We start from the raw sequence: 22,389 nt of genomic DNA on the forward strand, positions 1-22,389 counted from the left end.
CCTCACAAGTTTGCAAAAGAAATTTAAATATGTCTCCATTAAATGCCACCAGGGTAAAGAATTTCATTGACATGATGGGATACTTGGAAATGTAAAACATAAACCTCACACAGGTCAGCTTCCACAATTTCTTGAGAAACTTTTCCTGCCTACACAACAAAACGAAAACTCTGTTTAAACATGACGACATGTGACTCACAGGCTGAGTGTAGCGCTGCCCAGATCCTGAAAATAATCTGAAGCATGGTTGCACAAGATGCGCTCCCCATTCCTTCCTTGAAGGAGAAGCAAATAACAGTTCTCAGCCTGACCTTCCTTCCATCACAAAGCTCTCCTGGTGAAACAAGCTGTTCATGTCTCATGCTGCTCAACCATGTTCTGAATTTTCCATAGCACTGTAGTAGGCAGAGGAAGACAAGACACTGAGCTAGGGTTGGGTGTACTCACCACTACAGAAAGGGGACGAGTTATTCATCTGTGACTACAAGTAAAAGTAAAATTTGCAAATCCATGAGCTGTTATTCAGGTTGTATGTACATCTGCAACACTATTAAAAGCCAGCTCAGGTCTAGCAGGATTTATTAGCTCAAATGCAGTATATGCAAAACAGCTGTGCTGCTTCAGGGCATGATGACACAGTATAGTATCTTTCAGTCAATACCTAAATTAATAAACCATGATGGACTTGAGCTAGCTCCATGCAAAGTCACTTAAAAGTCACAGTGACCCTGATTCTAAAGGATTTATTAGCTCAGCTAAAAACAAGCTGTGGGTATGCTAATAGACAATCCCAGAAACAGAGTGCCAAGAAAATGGTGCTGATAATCTACAAAGGGTCAATTCTAGACTGGTATTAAGACAGAGCTCCCAAACCTCAATAGATACAAGCTCACTGTGCATGTTTTGCACAACCACATGCTACCACATCTGACTGGATTTATTTATTATTACTCACAGTACCCCCATCTGTATTTACCAAAGAAAAATAAGATTTGGCTGCTTAAGTCATCTCACTGTATAAATCTTCATCCACGAAAAACTAATTAGGGAAATAAAATGGCCTTAGAGCATAGAGAAGTTCATGCAGTTTATACATATTCCATGTTTTGCCAAACGCAACAGTCAATTTGGAAAGCCTATTTGTAAATTCTACGTAAGCATCATTTTAAAACACAGAACACTTCATTGTAACATTCTTAAACCGGAAAAAAATTAACTCAATACTTTATTTTTTTTTTAACCTTTGAACTTTGAGCATTAAATGTGAACCTAAAGCTTTCAACCTTTCAACTTTCCTGAGATGTGCTTTATTAAATTATCTCTCACTTTCTCTTTTCCAAATGCCACAGAAGAAACTGGAATCCATCTAAACCTTTTATTACCACAAACATTATCTATCAAGTGATGCTCTTACTGACTTAAGTACAATCACAGACACAGAAGTGCAACGTGCTGCCAGCAGTGAATATTAGAATTGAAGAATGGTAGCAGCAGACAACAATGTGCCTGTCATAAGAACTAATTTCAAAGAGGTTCTGCAAAAATATGTGCCAAAAGTCTACTAAGGTATATGCCAAATTAAACTTTGAAATAGTCACAATGGTCTATGGTTTTTAAGAGAAATTTGACAAAACTGTAACTTACTATGTGTAGGTAAGAATGTAAGCACTGCAGAAATGTAACAGGCATTTCTCCTATGGACTATTTTCTTTGCTATTTTATTTTATTTTATTATTTTTAACTGTAAACTCATTTTCCAATTTCCAAAGTATTGATAATAATCACATGATAAATATGCCATAAAACCAGCTGCCTACTACTATCAATGAAACCTGTCATCTCTAGTCTGCAAAGGTATTTTAATATGCAAATTATTGCTTACACATATTATAATAAATAAGCACAAATTTTAGAAATTCAAAAATCTGCTTCTGCTTTTAATATACACATATCCCTCATTACTATTACGCATTTGCACTATAATCACCTAACATGGCAAGTTACAAGACCTTCAGCAGAAACTCATAGCTTGGAGCAATCAGTGATTAAAATCTGTTGAACAATGGACTTGGACATTGAAATACAGTATCAGTACAGTATCAAATGAAAGAGATAAAAATTTAGTTTTCTATAATCTCTGAAGATCTAACAAACTGTGGAGTTGCAACAGGAACCAGCAAGGACTTGCCCAGAAATCAGGCTCTAGAGAGAAAGACCTAGAACTGAGTTGGATGTTCCTTACAAGCTCTTTCTTGAAGTTCAAATACAAAAACCATGCCATCCTTTTTGGAAATTGTTCAGATGGCTAGAATGACCTACACTGCTGTAACAACCAAAGCAAAACACCTGACCTCAGAACATTCTTCTGGGCTAGCCTCTATGCAAAAATGTACAGACCAAATGGAAATGATGGAGGAACAACGTAAGCTACGAACAAAACTGTTCCTTTTTCTGTTTAATCATGGGGTTACAATGGCTGCAGCTTTATCAAGTCACATCAAAATGCAGCATGGAAATCTCAATGCCCACAAAGACGTCCAAAAAGCAAACAAAGAAAGCAGGTGCATCTGGATCACACTAGTAGTAGATGTGAAAGGGCAATAACCCAGCTTTAACTCTCCACCAGTGCTACCAGAATCCAAAAAACCATCACAAAGACAGATTTTCTAATAGCATTTTAATTTAAGTTTGACCGATTTATTAATTCATGACTGCCACAATGTAGAAGTGACTGCAAACAATGAATCTGCCTTCCTGTCAAGTAAACTGTCACCACCTCACAGCCAGCTCTAAAACTCTGCTCTACAATATAACATTTCTAAATACAAAACCAGAAGATAGTTTATAAAATTAGCTATCTCCATTTTTGTAACACTAAAGAAGCAAATGTTTTTATACTAGTTGGTACTACATGGAATACCTGAAAAGAACATTTTTTTTTAAATGTATTAGTTCTATATAAAAACCACAGAATAGTTACTATTTTTCTTTCAAATATTGCCACATATCTTGGCATATGTATATGCATACCTTCAGTCTTCAGACCAGCATTTGCAACTCTGATTACCACGCCCTGAAGCAGGGAATAGCTCTGTTAACGACAACAACCCCATAATTCCTCAAAAATTGTTATGAACTATGCTCCACAGAAGAAAGTTACTAAATGCAAGCAAATCAAGGTAAAAATTTCTCTTATGTTGCACCAGGTAAAGGGATGAGAAAGAAATAAATAGTACTGTGGACTGAACTCCTACAATACTTAATTAAGCCATTAATTTACCATGACACTACCTGACACTACCTGACAAAAGCACATGCCCAAGCCTTAAAATAGGACAGTAAAAAGCAAGATTGGCAAAGACTGAGAAGAAGAAAAGAGTGAAATCATAAATTTGTAAGAGCCATGAGGTGTGTGCTGGGTGTATATGGCATAAGTGGCCAGGTGTTTGTAATGCTTGAAGCTCTTTCCTCTCACCTCCTTGTTAACATTACCTTCTGCGTGCACTTTCTCCAGCTAGTTTGCTTGCTTGTTATTTAAGGCAAAAAAGAAAAAAAAAAAAATGCCTATGAGATGATTAGGAAGGAACTGTGGTAGTAACCACAGCTGTTTACAAGACATGCTCATATACATCCTATTCCAACCTCAGTTTGCATTCATGTGTTAAACAAAGAGCCACTGGTAGCCCTTAGAAGAAGAGAACCTCTCCTTTGTTTTACAAGCATCCCACACTGGTTTATTATCTTTATATTTCCTCTGAAGCCTGTATTGCAATTCGCTGCTGAATAAATTCAAACTACTCTCACTTACGCCTTCCCCTTAACAAGGCAATTCCTCTTTAAATGTGACAGCTTTCTAAAGGAGGAATCAAGCCAATTAACAAGAAATTAAAGACCAGGAGACTTAGGGTGCAAGACCTCTGCTCACTTTTTTCCAAATCCAGAGTCAAAACAGATCCATTCAAATGTCAGAAAAGTACCAAAGCTGGTGAAGCAGCAGGAACACATGGTCAGGAATCTGGGCCGAAGACACAGAGTTTGCCTCCCTCAGTCAGCCCCACTGAGGGCAGAGGAAGGAGGCACGAAGCAAAGAGACCCCCCCACTCTGCACAGACACTAAGCGGCACCTAATAATCTTAGATATTAGCATCCTGTTTTTCCAGGGTGTAATGGTTTCTTCCCTGGTTTTCCCCTCCAACTGATAAGCTTCTGAGAGACAGGAATGGAAGTTGCTCTACTGATATGCAGTGCTGTAAGAACGGAGATTGTTCCAAACTACAGCATCAGAGGTGAAAAGCTTCTTTCCAAATACATCAACACCGCTTGGCCAGCCCTGTGCTGGAAACAAAAGCTCTGCTTTGTCACAGCTTTCCAAGGAGAACTACGAGGACAAAAAAGAATACAGTGACAATAACCTCCACAGACCTGAAAACACTGAAGTGGAATAATGCATATTTTGATAAACTTTCATGTAGTGGAAACACTGGACTCAAATACTTATTTGGTTTGGTGAAAGAAAAAAAATAAATATGTCAATTCAAGCACAGTAGCACTTCATAAGCAATTTTCACTATTTATGACACCATAAAACAAAGCCATATTTTCACCAGTTTCTGCAATTGTCAATTTTCACTATACCACAGGCAATATTAAAGATGACAGTTATTAAGAAATCTACAAAAATTGGGTATGTCACAGTAGATCGAGCAATATATTTTTTAACCAAACTTTATTTCGTCAGTCTTCTGGGAAACCTGAAGAAATCAAGAGGCTTCGGTTTTATATTGCTGCGTTTGCCAGTAACTTTCTGTGGAACTTGGAATATGTCTCAAGTTCCTCAGTTCTGTAAAGTATTACAAATAAATCCTCTTTTATGTTCCTTAACAAATGCTAAGGCATTCTGAAAGAATGGAATATTACTTTTTAGCACCAGCCTCATTTGCAATCAGCCTTTTTCTTCTACAACAACTTTAAAAAAAAAAACACAAAACATTGACTACTGAATATTTTAGGCAAATTAGGTCCATAGCGATCTTCTCCCCCAACCAAGAAACATACTCTAAAACATACTTTATGTCTTATTCAGGTATGAAGCAATCTTAAAATCCAATCTCCAAGAAAAATCTCTGTCATGGATATTAAATAAACCCACTAGGTATCACAGTACTTTTATTTACACTGTCAATTTGCTTACTGTCACTGTGTATATTTCTTGGTTGGATTCATATTATGAAATCAAGTACATAGAATACAATCCACATGAGTAAGCTATCTGGGTGTCCCTGATAAGCGTCTTCATTAAAATAAATGACTTGTAGCTGGAAAATGACATGCCAGTATGTCCTATTTCAAACTTCTCAAACTGCAATGACACACTGAACAGTGAAAACTCAAGTCTGCTAAAGCACTAAAACCAAAAACTTGCCATGCCATAACGCTAAGAAAATGCAAGTATCTTGCAATGCTGTTAGACAAAATTTAATATTCTCATCCTTTTATCTTCTAGGTAGTTAAGTGATCAAAGCATTTTAAAATCATACATCTTCCATTCCATTACTGTGGAGGGAGGGGAATGACAGTTGTCTTGGTTAAATTCCTAAAGTTACTGATTATATATGTAACAGTTTTTAACTCTAGAATTAGGTGGAAATTCAATTCTGTATTAAAGATAAAACTGAATTCATATAATGTGCATTCATTAAATTTTAATCTTAAATTTTACTATATAGATAATCACTTACTGTTTGTACCTCACTTCTTTCATTCTGTTAAAATCGTGAATATACTGGAAGACAACTGACATGATAATATTTTACTTTGACATGGTAGGATTAGAATAGTAGATAACATGTACAAAGTCTTTAAGAAACAGAATTAAGTTCATATTTCTCTTCAGAACCTCCAGGTTTCTGATTTAATTAAAACTGAAATTCAACTCCTCATTGAGGGGCTAAAAATCACCAATATTCTACTGTTAGTCAACAATACTTACACGATAGCTTCTGAGCAACAAATATTTCCATCTGTCTTTCTAACAAGACAACTTAATTGTTCCTCTTAAATTTTGATTTCTTTTTGCACCCAAGATTTTCTGTAGTCAAAAAGATTACAAGACTTCTTTTTCCACTGACGAACAAAGCACCTCTTATCATTGAAAACACCTACTGTTTGGCAATTTTACAAGTGGACTAAACCTACTGACTTGCACTCAAGGAAGTCTGATATCTTTACATTGGTACAATTTAACACATGCTAATTTTACGGAAATTATTTAATTATCACAAACAATTGACATACAATTTCCTGAGCCTCAAATATTTTGACCTTTGTTCTCCTCAAAGTGTTTTTATTCTCCCAGACAATGACATAACATGGAGATCTCTCAACTTCTACATACTTTATGTATTAATCATAAATAGTTTATGATACAGATGCTAAAATGGAAATTTCCATGAAGATCATTGTTCAGTTTTTGGAACTGCAGTGTGGATCATAACAGTTTGTCCATTTTTTCCCTATTTAATATTTCAGTTTGAAGACCAGATAGGTGGTAGGAAGATTCTGCTATGGTTTGGTTTTAGCAAACCATTTCTATTTAAAATCACCAGTGTACGTGCAGTAAATTAACAAACTAAATTAAGAGCTTTTATTTACAAATATTGATACATCTTTCAGCAATTGATATCAACAATTAGGTAGCTATTTCATAATTTTTAAGCAACTTGTCATGAAGGTGTCAATATTGAAAACATTTTGATCTCATTAAAGGTATACATTCTTGTTTTATCTTCTTCATTTTTACCAATTGTAAAAGCACGTTTATTTAGTTTTGAACTAAGAAAGAAAATATCTGATCTAGAAGATTTTTACTCTGCACATGCATAGATATTATCAGTATAATCAAATGTATGATTCTGTAGGATAACACATATCTTACACAGCAAGAAGATGCCTCCATTTTAAAAGATTTTTTCTTCCATCTTATTACCTAGGAGGCCCATCAATGTTTGCTAATACATCTTTACTTCTACAAAGTTCCACTGTCCGTAAGTCAAAATATTGTTCATCTATAATCTAGGAAAAATATTAGCACATGCAGAAGAGCTTCAAGTGGAATGTGTTTGCACATGATTTGTAGGAAAATTACCCAAGATCATGAGGTCCCCATCTGAACTTATGAGAAAACTCAGAAAAGTACAAAAGAATAGGAAACTATGGATCACAAACCGTGATGTTTCTCTTTTGGAAAACAGAAGATGTTAGACAAGATTTTCAACTGATGTAAACCATCACAGGCAAAAATCATGTAACTTGAAGACTGAATTTTTGCCATGGCTTCCTGCTATGGCAGGATACAGGTTTGTCATTCTAACATGTAAAGTATTTCCAGAAGTATGATGTTTAACAGTGATAGTTATTTATCATATCACAGTGACATACATTTTTAGATCAGAAAACAACAAAAACTAGCATTTAAGAGTCAAAGAAGGGTCTCTTTGGATCAATGAATTAACAGAAATTGCAGCTCAGCTGCAATTAGTTTTGAGTTCTATTGATTGTGCAAACCAGAACAGAATACATGCTCCCATGCAAACAGAAAATATTTGAAAATACAGCTGATGCTTATTATCTTCCCTATGTTTGTAACTAGCCTGAATTATGGCAAGCACAGTTAGAAGCCTATTTCTGGACAACTATTGGCAAGAATCACCATCAGTTAGATGAGTACAGACTGTGTACTAAGACAGAAGCATTTTGGAAAGCATTTTCATTTTTCAGAAGATAAGTTGGACATACCTCATGCATTTTGCAAAGAGATTAAAGACAACACTGTTTAAGAATGAAGAATGGGAGCATATTTTTAAAGATATAGTTCCAGAATTCTTTGCATAAACTCAATTATGAATTTGTTTTGCAAAGAGGGTTAAGAAACACACCTTTATTGTTTGGCCTATTGTACTTATAAAAGCTCCAAGCATTACTTGACGAATACCAAAATATTAATACCTTGCTTTCTTTTATCCCAGCCTAGATTTTTCTCAAACAAACTTTACATATATACCATTTGATTTGTTAAGCAAGGATACAGCCATAACTAAACCAGGGTTTTAGACAGGAAGAATGTAGTTAGGTTATGTGATAAAATCTTGTCTACACATACACAAAGTACCACAGAGAAACAACTGTGTGTGGGGTGAGAGGGACCCAAATAAAGACCTGCTCAGCTTCTCCCAGGCCCATCACAGGATGGCTATTTATCCATCACAGGCCCATCCCCACAAGCCCAAGGGAGCACAGGGCCACAATGGCAGGCAGAAACTCCAATTAAGGACTTGGAGAAAATGATAACCTCTTGAGTCCCTCACAGGGCTGTCCCAGGACAGTCTCAGCCTTGGTGGCCCAACACGAAACCCAGCAAAACAGGCCATCGGGATCACCATTTAGACTAAGGAGGTTGCTGCCTAGAGGTGTTGGACACATTATGGGATGCGGTGGAAGAACACTCTGATGTTACGTAAGACTTATTATCAGCTGTTTAGATGAGGAATAAAAGGTAGTAAAAGGAAAGGATTTAGGGAGAAACAAGTGTGGCAAACAGAGGATATGAGAATATGAGTTCACCATCTCTTGCCCTGTCACTAGGCATGACTGAAAAGAGCCTGGCTCCATCTTGTTTGTACCCTCCCTTCAGGTACTTATGGACATTGATGAAATCCCCCTGAGCCTCCTCTTCCCCAGGCTGAACAGCCCCAGCTCTCTCAGCCTCTCCTCACAGGAGAGGTGCTCAAGTCCCTCCATCACCTTTGTGGTGGCCCTGCACTGCACTCTCTCCAGTATGACCATGGCTGTCTCATACTGGGGAGCCCAGGACTGGACCCAGCACTCCAGGAGTGGTCTCACCAGGGCTGAGCAGAGGGGAAGGATCACCTCCCTCCACCTGCTGGCAATACTAACATGGCTCAGGATGCCGTCAGCCTTCACAGGGGCACATTGCTGGCTCATGTTTAGCTTGGTGTCCACCTGGACCCCCAGGGACTTTTCTGCAGAGCTGCTTTCCAGCTGGGGTTTTTCCACCCCACCATGCAGGACTTTGCACTTCCCCTTGTTCAACTTCAAAAGGTTCCTGTCAGCCCATTTCTCCAGCCTGTCCACGTCTCTCTGGATGGCAGCACAACCCTCTGGCCTACCAGCCACTCCTTGCAGGTTTGGGTCATGTGCAGACTTGCTAATGGTATATTCTGCCTCATCGTCCACATCATCAATGAGAATACGAGACAGGGCTGGATTCTGTATTGAGCCCTGGGGGTACACCACTAGTTATCACCTCCAACTAGATTTTGCAACACTGATCATCACACTGATGTTGATGTAGTCTAGACAGATAATATCTGCTGTTCTCCCTTCATCCACCAGGCCAGTCATTTTGTCATTGAAGTTTATCAAGTTGGTCAAGCATTTCCCCTTGGCAAATCCACACACACTACTCCTTATGATTTTCTTCTCCTTCATGTGCCTGAAAATGGTTTCCTGAATTAGCTGCTCCATCACCTTCCCAGGAACAGAGGTGAGGCTGACATGCTTGTAAGTACCTTAGGTCCTCCTTCTTGTCCCTTTTGAACATGGGAGTGACATTTGCTTCCCTTCAGTCTTTCGGCACTTTTCCCATTAGCCATGATCATTCAAAGGTTATCTAAAGTAGCCTTGCAGACATCGGCCAGCTACCTCAACACTCATGGGTACAGCCCATCAAGGCTGAAATCTGTACATATCCTTTGCAGCAATGAACGCTGACAATATTATCATACTCCTAGCTAGTTCAGGCCTGTTTCTGATTAATACAAAGCAGAGAGTGCTTAGACATCTCCTTTACCGCGTACTTCATATATTTAACATACCAAACTTAAGTACATAAATCATCATACTCTTTAATTACCACACGCATGCAACTGTAACTCTTTAGTAAAAGGACAGACAAGACTGAATTAATATGAGGTTTTAAAGCCTATTTTTGAATAACAGCGAAGTGTGCCTGTGGTATTTTATTTTGCTTGTTTTCCAGGGGGAAAGAGAGAGTTAGTATGGAAAACTTTTTAGAACTCTGCTCAGCTACAATCTTTTTCATTACAATTTGGTGGATATGATTTGGAAAATAGTACCAGGCTCAGAGTGACTGAGTGTGCAACTATAGCTGACTAGGGTGGACATCTCAATGACAGACCTTCCACTGGAGAAAAAAAATCATAAAACAAATCTAGAACTGTTCTTTTCCAATACTTTTGTAATGACATGTCCCATGCCAGTCATCATTTTGCTAGTCTGCTTAGAATAAATAGTATCAAGTGCAGCTCATCTTTTAGGTTCTGTGATTTATGCTCAACTACAAGCACAATCTGAAAATGTTTTTCCTAAATTCCAATATTCCAATATGAGTTTAGAATATTTTCAGTGTTCAGTGAAACCTGCATTCAAAATGGTTGTGAGGTCCTAGGCACAGATGGGATTCAAACAGCTGACTTAGAGGACCAGTCAGTTTTAGTCTAGACTTAGCAAAAATGATGTATGAGCACAAGCATATATGTAATTTTCCTTAATTAGTAAATATGTCATGACTTGAGACGACTAAGATGCACATAATTTATGCGCATTTCTATGAAAAAGGTAGGGTATTATGTATTGCCCAACAAGGCTATTTCCATTCAGATTCAGACATTTAACAAAACTAGTTATTTCAGTAATTAGTGCTGGGGGGATGTGCACTCCTTCAAAGCCCTTCTGCGTTCAGTACTACATTAAATCCAGTATAAACAGATACATATCAAAAACAAGCAAATGAAATCATACAACAAAAAAGCTGTTCTTATTTTAGAGACTAATTATAAGGAATAAAGAACCAGTTGCTTGCAGTGAGTAAAAATGTAATGATTTTCTTTCTACATAATAAGAAATAGTTCATCAAAATTACATAAATATTCGTAGGTGCTTTAAAGTGGGCGTAATGAATTCTTACGCTATGCTTTCCCTTCTGAAGACAAAAAGGGAAAGCATTACATCAACACTACTGAGAATGTGCTTGCAAAATTTGATGTTCTTGAAATAACGTATGACTATATCACCAGTCTTTATACTTGTTGCTTGTGATCTGAGTGAACAGCCTTATTTCCTCATATATCTTCCTCTTTGCCTCCTTGGTCCAACCAGATTCTTATGCGGACTCCAAAGGAGGTCAAAACAATAACTTGACCAGGGACACTTCATGCCTTTATCCTGCTCCTGGAACCCTGTATCTGGGCACATTCTATAAGCAGCACCAAAAAGGACCCATAAAATATAACCTAGCATTTTATACTTAATATATATATATCTATCTATGTATGTATATAGATACATATAATGCTGTTATGTGAAGCGTTGCCAAAGACTGAATTCCATATTTTTACCCCAAAAATACATGCACCATTTCCGAAGTGAACTGATTTCCAATAGCACAAAAAATGGAGTCATTAAAAATAAATTATTGTTATGCTTTCATTCGCATGATTCATCACATCTATTATATGGTTAACATGCTTCAGCACTTACAGAAATGTCTTCTAAGGGGTAAAAACAAACAAAAAAACCCTACAGTTCCATCTTTTATGCTGTATTTCTGCACAGAAGTATTTAATTTTAATGACACTTCTTATGAAAGTTATAGTAGAACAGTAAAACAAACCTTTATGAAAGTTACTCATACAAAATAGTTAAACTGAATTTTAATTAAAAAAGCCTATGACTCCTCCAAAAAATGAAAAGAAGAAAACTCAAATCTTTCATTAAGTTAAAACAAAAACCCTCAGAAAAACTTAGGTAACATTTTCTGTACTTGAATAGGGACAACTATACCCACATGTGAAAAGAAGGTCAGAATTAAGGTAGGAACTATGCATTTCCCAGAAAGATTACTGAAATGACAAACATCAAAAGTGGTTTTAAGTATCAGTCGAAGTTCTGTTGTTAGACACAAACTAGTGCAAGTTCCTTGCATCATGACCGTGACTCCTGTATTTTTTTTCTTTCCTAAAAGTAGTCCTTTTTATAGTTGATTGATTAAACTTAACCTCTGATGGTCATCCAACTCAACGTTGATTCAAAGAGAGGTTACTGCCAACATTAGGTCAATGTAGCTGTACCTTCATCTAGCAGAGTCTTGAGAACTTCCAAGGACAGAGGTCCGAAAACCTCTCTGGGATGCCTGCATAAACCTCTCAGCAGACAAATTTTTCTTCATGTTCAATCTGATTCTTCCAAGCCATGATTTCTTACCATTAATATTTGTTCTAATACCTGTCACTAACAGCTTGGCTGTGCTGTTTTTGTAATTTCTGATATAGTTGTACGCTACTATTATGTCACCCCCTCAGCCTTCTCTTCACCAGACTAAATGAACAGCTCCCTCAACCTGTCTTTGCCCGTCATGTTATTTAGGGTCCTGACTATCTTTATATTCCTCTGCTGGGCCCTTTCTAGTTCTTTCTCATCACTCAGATTGCAAAGTCCCAAACTGGACACAATAGCTCAGGTGTGGACCCAATAGTGCCACACAGTTTTTGATTTATTTTCCTTTTATTTTCCTGTATTTCCCTTTGATTTATTTTCCATTTTACTTTCCAGCATATAACTTGCCTTAACGAAAGTATTGTTTTCTTCATGGATTTCTTTTCGGTAAATCACAGTGAAACAGAGTACAACACAGAAGTAGCAACTATGTGAAATTCCAGATAGCTGCATGTTTCTAAATCAACAGCAGAGATTCCCCTGTTCTTCCTTCAAATCTAGTCTACATATGGTATAGTACCAAAAAATGTGGTGACACAGTTTTGCAATATGTTTTGCTTGAAGACCAGCTCAACAGTAACACTGTATTTTTGCTTAAATCCTTGAAAAAACAGGGAGAGGGCTGCAGAATCTTGGCCAGATGCTTTTGCAAAAAGTAACTTGTGATTCACCAATACTGACTTCCAATATCAAAAGGTTAAGATATTCTATCGTGCATCTTTACTCAGAATGATGTAAAGCCTTTCAAATGAACTGGATTGACAAAGTCATTTAGGAAATGGAAGTCCAAGTAAAAGAATTAAAAATATATATCTTTACATCGACAAGGGTAAACTACTTAAGGAGATAAGCAGAATAAGAGTTATGTCTCATCTGTGAGAAAATGACTCACAACCTGGAAATATGTCAGGATAAAAATCTGTAGGCCCTTTATAGGAAAACAAAACAAAACAAAACAAAACAACTCAAAACAACAAACTGATGCCAACTTTCATGTTTTCTGCCTTCCCTCCTCAATGAAATAATTTTGGAATTCTTGTCCTAGTATGGATGGTACACAGTGATACCACTTTTGATACAATTTACCTTGCCCCTCTCAGTGCTAGAAGTAGTCAATAGTATATTCAGAACACTTCTTTCTTGGCTAAAATTTTCTCCTTTTTCACAGCCAAAACATTTTGTTGAGACTGTCTTCACAATTCACCTCCAGTAGAACCAGTTGAGGTTCTAAAGGAAACCTGAATCTTTCCTTATCTGCTTATCTATTCAGCTTCACAGCGGCTTGCATGCATACAATTCTGTACAGATGTGTACAAATGCCTAATAAATAAGATCTGTCTAGCTTATTACAAGGTTGTGAAAGTAGTGGGTTTTTTTGTTTGTTTGTTTGTTTGTTTAAAATCAAAATGTATTGTAGATAATTAAATCTAATATAAGCATTAAATCTTGAAAAACAACTCCAAAAAGACATGCACTATAAGTACAGGGCACTGCCCTTTACATTGCTTTAGAAACACCTAGAATTAATTAAATATTAAGAAAAGGGAAACAAATAATATGTGTTGGCTTTCACTAAGCGGTAAGAAACTGACCAACATTCTCTTTTTGAGAATGTGTTTGTATTGCTAACAGATGTTTGGTATTAGAACAGATAACTAAAAGCAAGATATGCCAGACACACAGAGAAACAAATAAAAGGAAAACTCATGGGATGTGAAGAGCAGCAAAAGACATGGACAGTAAAAGGTAACTGGCGTGCACTATAATAAATTCAGATATAAGGAAAATGAGTTTTATACATCTCTGCAACAAAGGTTCTGAACATATCAGCTAACAGCTGTATTTGGAAAAAAAAATTACACTGATGTTATTATACCTCAAATGAGTAGCGGAGCTTCCTATAGCACCAAGTACTCTTCCATATGAGCCCTCTAAATTGAACAGTACAAAATATACTCATCTAAACCTAAAAATATTTAAGCTTCACATTTTCTTAAGTGTAGTTTGGTATTTTTTGGTACTCTGTAATATGAAAGCATGGTGAACTATAGTACAATCTATCATCATGTAAAATAACCAACATTAATCCAATACAACATGAGGCCACTTGAACAGTGACAAGGTGTCAATAGCCTTCATTTGTATGGTTAAATTACAACATTACTGAGATTGAACACATACAGTATGCATGACCATGAACACTAATACTTAAATCCAATAGAATTTAGTCTAAATTAGATTTGTTAGCTGTCAGGCATTGCTACATAGCATTATTTTCTTCCCCCGTTAATAAACCATTCCAAAGAAGAACACAGGCATAAAAATCACTCAAGATTTATGCCTGAACCTTGCAGAGAAAGAATATTATACTAGATACTTGTCTTTTCACCGCGTATCTGTGTGAAGAGTTTGACTCTAATTGCTCTATGCCCTTCCATTTAATAGTTGAAGACAGAACTAAACCTCATCTTAGCTTTTCTTCTTAAGGCTAGGCAGACCCAGTTCTCTCAGCTTCCCCTCCTACCTCACATACTTCAAGTCCTAAATGTCTCGAGTCCATCTCTGTTGGACTCATTCCAGTACATCACTTTATTTCTTGTATTGGGGAAAGCAAAATTGCACACAGTGCTCCAAATGCAGTCACACAAGAGCTGGAGAGAGAGAATAATTGCTTCTTTCAATTTGCTGGCTATACTCTCACAACAGTGTGCTATGCAGTTGGCTGCCTTTGCCACAAGAGTACACTGCTGACTAAATAAAAACATTACATGAAAAGTTCTTACCCATAACTAAATGTATAGGCGTATTCAGCCCCTACCTCTCAGCACTCTACATGTATGTGAAATTAATGGAAGCAATTGCCATCAGCTCTCTTGCACTCAGATTTCCTTGTGGGGCTCTGATTAAGAGTGGAAACACACAAATAATAAGTCTCTCTTGTTAACAACTTCCCAGATAAAACCCCAAGCAGTGCATCCCAAAATCTACATTATCTCCAGAAGTGTTGTTAAGAAACACTGATTGCTCTTCTGTAACCTGATTACATCTCTGCTACAGCACAATTCTGGGTGAAGGTTTAGAAAGAGCTGTTGTCAACCCCTCTCAGAAATCAGACAGAAAACACTTCCAGAACTGTCACAGACAAACATTCATACAAAAAACTGAGCCCATTCTGCTTGGTAAGTCTACCTTAATGTCCTCATAGCAGGCCTAATACATTCTGTTACTCAATGCAGTCAGTATTTGTGATGAGACAGCCCTTCCTTCAGATTTCTCCATCGTTAACACACAGGAGTTCTGAGACTTTCTGGAGGATTGTTCCCCGGACTTAGAGGATCAGAATCAAATGTAACTTTAGGACAAGGACGTTTTAGAGCATAGCAGACTGAATAAAGGAAGCTTGACTTTTTACAAGTTATCTTCCTCAGGGGTTTTCTTTGTTTCATGATTTACAACTGTACCTCTCTCCCACTCATGTGTCTCAGAGAAAGACTGTGCATGGAAAGTTGTAGAAAGATTACCCTCAAGACGAAAATGGTCTTGCAGAGGACAAAACTCTGGGGTAGAGAATGTTCCAAAAGATTAATCTTACCACTCCATTCCAGCTTACACTTCAACACAATTACAAACACTACTTCCCCCATGTAAGTGATCTAATTTTTTTTTATCTAAGTAGCACCATCCTGGCTGCAAGTCATGGCTCTCCCCCAGTGTGTTTAAGGAACGCCATATCAGAAATAAGCCAAACAAATTCGAAAGAAAGATAATTATTTTTGAAAGATGGAAGCCTAAAAACCTGCACTGAGAACACGTCCACAAAAAAAAAAATAAAATAGAGAGAGAGAGTACACTAGCTGGAAAGAGTTTGTGAAAAACAGTTTCTTTATGTAGAACTAAGGATGCAATACTTGCTCCACACATTCATTTATACAGCTTCTTTGTCTTAACATTACAAAACTAACGCATAGCAATGTTGTTGCAAGTAAGAATCACAGAATTGTAGGGGTTGGAAAGGACCTCAAAAGATCATCAAGTTCAACCCCCCTGCCAAAGTAAGCAACAACAACAACAAAAAAAATCCACTTCAAAACTTAAACAAAACAAACCCAACAACAACAACAATAAAAACTCACCACTAAACCCAGAAACTGTTTATGGTCAATTAAATCAATGAACTTCCAGCTTGTATTACAAACATATCAATATAACACCAGTGGAATGGAAAAACAAACTTAGTATACTCCCAAGCCTTTATTTCTAGACCCAGGCAGGAAATGCAAGCCATCAACAGCTTTCCTTTTTTTCACTTGCCATCCAGAGGGAGCTGGACAGGCTTGAGAGGAGGGTCTGTGAGAACCACATGAGGTTTAAAAAGGCCAAGTGCAAGGTCCTGCACCTGGGCTGGGGTAAGATTGGGTACAGGTTGGGTAGAGAATGGATTGAGAGCAGACCTGAGGATAAGGACCTGGGGGTGTTGGCTGACAGGAAGCTCAACATGAGCTGTCAATGTGTGCTTGTAGCCCACAAAGCCAACTGGGGCTATGGGTCTGCTTTATCAGGTATACCGGTCTGCGTCAAGCAGAGGTGATTCTCCCCCTCTTCTCTGCTCTTGTGAGACCCCAGCTGGAGCACTGGATCCTGCTCTGGGACGCCCAGCACAAGAAGGACACAGAGCTATTAGAACAAGTCCAGAAGAGGGCCACAATGATGATCAAGGGGCTGGAGCACCACTCCTATAAAGACAGACTGAAGGAGCTAGAGTTGTTCAGCCTGCAGAAGGCTCCAGGGAAACCTTATAGTGGCCTTCCCATACCTAAAGGGGGCCTGCAGGAAAGCTGGAGAGGGACTTTTTGTCAGGGAGTGTAGTGATAGGACAAGGGGAAATGGCTTTAAATTAAAAGAGGGTAAATTTAGATTAGATAGAAGGAGGGTGGTGAGGCGCTGGCACAGGCTGCCCAGAGAAGCTGTGGATGCCCCATCCCTGGAGGTGCTCAAGGCCAGGCTGGACGGGGCTTTGGGCAGCCTGGGCTGGTGGGAGGTGTCTCTGCCCATGGCAGGGGGGTGGATTTAGATGATGGTCATTATGGTCCCTTCCAACCCAACCCATTCTATTATTCAATGAACCTATAATTGCTATTGGCTCTTCCTTTTTTTTCCTGATCAGTCCTTGCTCCTCTGTGTACTCATTCTCTCTTCCTACAATTCCTTAATAGCATTGAAAGGTTGAAATTTACTGTCAAGGAGTGAGGAAAGCAATACCACTGCGAAGTACAAATGTTTCCTAGCGCCCAGCAATTAAGATGAGACTCAGGCAAAGACCAGAAAACAGAACGTAAGTACTTCAGAAATCTGTACAAGGCAAAAAGAATACTCTAAAAGATAACTTTTTTTTTTTTTTTAAAGTAAAAGCACATTAACATGAAGTTCAATGTTTTTGGTATTACCTGCCAAAACCATAATGTGGCTATATGTAAGCTCAATATTATGGAGCGTGTGGCTTACATTTTGTTGGAGGAAGGCTAGGAAAAAGAAGCAAGCAGTGACATTATCTGATTTAAAGGAAAATCTTTGGTAAATCTGAAGCAAGACTTAACAGTTACTTTGTAAATCAAAAGCCATTAAGACTTGAGATAGTATTTGTTATAATCACTGAGAAGTCATCAAGCCTTTTTTTCCCTCAAACTTGGGTTCAAAAGGCTTTACATGGCACACGTGGAACCCCCAAAATATTACTGTACAAAAGAATATGATCTCCAGAAGATATACAGTGACTGTCATTCAATTAATGTGCTTGTTTTCAAGTGCTATAAAAGAAGCACTTCAGTGTACACACATGCTGCATATTCAGCTTACAAGAGACATATTGTATTACACTACAACAGGAAACACTAAAAGCTACAGCCTTTTATCTATACTCTTGCAGAGTTGTAGAGCATCATTTTAAAATCCTGACTATATGAAAAATATATACAGCCATTCTTTATATAGTTTCATACACTTTAATCACAAGTTTTGTCCATTTTATAATCAAATTACTTGCTAGATCTAGAGCGGTAAAGCCGATGTGTTTTCATTATACTTCCCTTGTATGCTTTTTTGATTCCAAATTATTTTTTCTTTTTAACAAATTCACTTTCTAAGAAAATATGTAAAGAAATGGAAAGTAATGTAAAGGAATAGCAATGGCTATTAGACATAGAAAAGACCTAATACCCTTTTTAATCTGTATCACGACAACTGAATAGCTGTAGTTATGATTAATAGCTGTACTTAAGATTAGAAATGCACGCATAATGTTAGATCAGATTACACTAGAGATAAAAGATATTGCTTTAAAATGTCTACAAAATATAAATCTGAAAGAATCTTATGAAGCAAACAAAAATAGGACTTGTCGACAAGCCAAAAAGACATCTGCTTACAATGTGCTTCATTTTTTTTCTTACCTTCTGTACTTAATCCAGGACTTGAAGTGAATTTTGCTACATCGACAATCTTTACGGCAAATTGTTGCCCTGTTTCCCTGTTGATACATCGCCGCACAACACTGAAGGGACCCCTGAAACACACATACACAAAAAATCAGCAATAAATAAACCATTCTCTTTTATGTATTGAGCTATAATTTCATTACTTTTAAACAAAATTTAGATTCCAATATATAATTCAAGTATAGTATTTAAACAGAAGCTTGTACTTCTAATCTTTGCACCCCATGAACCATAAAACATAGTTTTAACAATAGACTAGAGTAAGAACAGTAAATGAGTTTCAAATTTACTATATTAAGGAGAGCTCAAATATATTTTCTTATTCAACCAATTGAGAAAGGCCATACTCTTGGAAACCACGTGTAATATACTGGCACATTATCATTACATTTTAAACAGACTTTTTTTGATGCATAGCTCAAATGGGGGAAAATGTATGAAAAGATTATAATGTGAATTGCAAGCTTCCTAAACTGTTTTAACTTGGGTATTATACTTGTTTTATACTGTAAAAATACTGTAAATACTATATTCTGCAATTTATATTCATCTCCTCGATTTCCAAAATGAAAATTTGACAGGGATGACTTCAAAATTTGACTCACAGAACCAGGTAGAAAGAAAGAAAGAAAAACAGAGGTGAGAAATATATTCTTGCTTTCAGTCCTGAACTAAAGTTAAGAAATTACCATTATTTGAAAGAACCGAAAGGATATTCTTTAGTAACAATGATAAAAGAAACAAAACTGCTAAGTCATGCTGTTTGGGTTGGTTTCTCTGTTCTACACAGACTCGGTTTATTTTAAGCTTATTTGACACCACTAGATTATGAACAACTTCCATTACTGCACTTAAAGCTTATCATTTTCTCTCATCCTAAGCACTTCAAGAACCCCCATAAAAATTACAGATAAAGAAGTTCTATTAAAATTTGTTCAGACAGATGTTAGTGTTGCATCACTAGAGCTAGCTATTGTTCAAAACTGAAGTTACGTTTGCTGAAACATGAGTTAGAACAATAGTAACCCTAAAAAGCTCCATTTTAAAAATATCACCATCAATACATATTTATGGGAGCTTCTTTCACAGTAGATAATTTAAGTTCTTGATGCCTTGACTTAGAATATGGAAACTTCCATTCACTATTAATAAGAGAAAATAGAATCAGACAATTATGGTGTGTCAAGCATTCAAACATGAAAAATTAATTAGTTGTGAAAACAAAACAGGGTTGTTTCAAGACTGCAATATGATTGACCTTGCCACTACTTTTTTTACTCCTACTGATTTAATGACTGAATTGATAGTTCTAAGAAATTCATTCTAAAGTCTTCTCAAAAAGACGTAAGGACAAATCTGAGGGTGGAAAGAGTCTTTGTTTGGAAGTTCATCTGTTGAGTGAATGTTCATCCACTGAGTGAAATAAATGGATAAATATAACAACAGAAATCCTTCCACTCAGCCAGTGAACTGGAATTTGTTTTATATGTTTCTGAGCAATAAGACTGCAAAGAAATGGAATTCTCAAAAGTTTCTCTGAGAGGGGAGAGATGCCCAACTGAAGATATGTACTCACATATGTATATAACTGGGCTTTTGGAATTTCTTTACATACCAGATGATTCAAAAAATGCAATTTTTTACCCTACCAAATCAAGCTATTCCCATAGCTAAAATCCATTTTTGTACCCTACAAACAACATACTTGCAAATATTTCTTTGAATAACATGATTTTTGACACAGAATACGAATGCTTAATCAGGCCATGAATCACAATGTAAACATTCAAAATTAAGGAAGATATTTATTAACACAACTATCTAACCGTGAATTATGCTGATGCACTCAGACACAGCTATCTACTCAAGAAAATAATTTTTCTCGCTCGTTTTCTCACTCCTAATGTACAATGAAATCCCCCAAACTGATGGCTGTTTTCTTCTTTGTATCCATAACCCAATATTATTCAGCATATAAAAACCAATGGTTACCACAAATATTTTTAAAAGATACTCAATTAAGAATCTAAATATACAAAAAACAACTTTTATCTGTAAATACAGAAAGCTCGTCTAAATTCATTTGGCAACAGATGACTAGAGCTATTGACCTGAAACACTCCCCCCATATTACAGAAAGTAATCTTTTATTAAAAATAAACTGACATTTTATACAGATCAGTGTCACCTTCTTATCCCGAGTCCCTGCTTACTCTTTTAGCATGTCAAAGTAGGATTTGTTTAAAATAGCACAAAACCACATTTAAATTATGATAATTTAAAAACGTTTCAAAAACCTAAACTACAGCTTCGGAATAATATTGGCAATACTTGTTTTTCAGACATAATTTGCTAGAAATTACATGTATTTATTTAAAATTGATCCTTTTTCTTTTCATTCTCGTTGGTTTTCCTCACAAAGCCTTTATGAAGTTATTAAATAAAGGTTTTTAATATAATCTGATACAGAATGATAGATTATTGGAGTGTAGAAAAACATGATGATAACACCATGCCCTCACTTACAGGCTGACCCTTGACTTTTGTTCGTCGATTTAACTACAGAAACCCTATGAATATACATTTTTCTTCCTATTGACTACGCTACTTCTAGTTTTCCTGGTTTACTCAAGTCTGGGCTGAGAAGTTGCCCATTTACCTGAGTGTGTATGTGCACATACTTCTAGCAGCCAAGAAGAAAAAGATGGCTGGAAAAAGAATAAATGAAAAAGGAACATCCAAACTACAGCTCCAAGAAGGATCAGGCTTGTGGTCATTCTTACCACTCTTGTAAGTATGACTTACGTTTTCTTTCCATCATGTATTAACATTTTAAAACCCTGACTGCAGCAATTTCCATCCTGCATTTTCAGTCTGGGACAAAAAATGGATGTTTCATTCAATTCCGTAACAGAGTATAAGAGGCGTCATGACAGTCTCAACCTTTATGACCATATTTAAACTTAGCTATGCTTTTTAAAGAGCCTTTTCTACCTATAAAGATGAATGCCAGAGTCTTAAGTAAATCAAGGCTGCTGTAAAGCTCAGAAGACAAGAATTCAGTAGTGCCCACAATTAACTCATTCTCTTAAAAATACACCAATTTAGAGTCTCTTATGGAAATCAAAAGAGATTTTAAACATAATCCAAAAATTCATGTATTTACAAGCCTCAGATTTCCAGCGTTTCCAAAATTAGCTCTCTCATATTCAAGCCACAAACAGCCTCAAAATAGCATACATGTTATGACTATAGATTAGATGAATATATTCCATGACAGAAGCAGTGCAACAAAGGCTTGAAGTATCCAGTTTTAAATAACTTGTTATCTCATGGATATTTAACACATTCACGAGAGGTACCCTTATGATTTAAGCAGACACCCTTGCTACCATGTGCCAATTAACAGAAAGGAATATTGAAATAAATTATGATTGCAGTTAGTTTTTTGACATCTTCCTTGTAGCTTCGGTGAAACACAGACATTTTACAAAGTTACCATACCCCGCAGTGATATTGCTTAATTTGAGCCAGAAAACAAAACCCCATGCTTCCTAACACAATGTTTCCAATCTTATTCAGAAGC

At 36.7% G+C, this 22,389-nt stretch overlaps 1 protein-coding gene across 12 annotated transcripts in view; it reads right to left on the reverse strand.

Annotated features, from left to right (window-relative positions):
- Positions 1 to 22,389, reverse strand: part of CASK (calcium/calmodulin dependent serine protein kinase) — a 220,612-nt gene that overhangs the window by 146,160 nt on the left and 52,063 nt on the right. For all 12 annotated transcript variants that reach the window (XM_072027795.1, XM_072027786.1, XM_072027779.1 and 9 more), the window contains exon 2: positions 18,759 to 18,871. In XM_072027795.1, coding sequence (XP_071883896.1) covers positions 18,759 to 18,871 — 113 coding nt within the window. The remainder of the gene's footprint in view (positions 1 to 18,758; positions 18,872 to 22,389) is intronic.

Source organism: Anas platyrhynchos, chromosome 1 (assembly GCF_047663525.1).
Source record: "Anas platyrhynchos isolate ZD024472 breed Pekin duck chromosome 1, IASCAAS_PekinDuck_T2T, whole genome shotgun sequence".
In the NCBI taxonomy this organism is placed as follows: domain Eukaryota; kingdom Metazoa; phylum Chordata; class Aves; order Anseriformes; family Anatidae; genus Anas; species Anas platyrhynchos.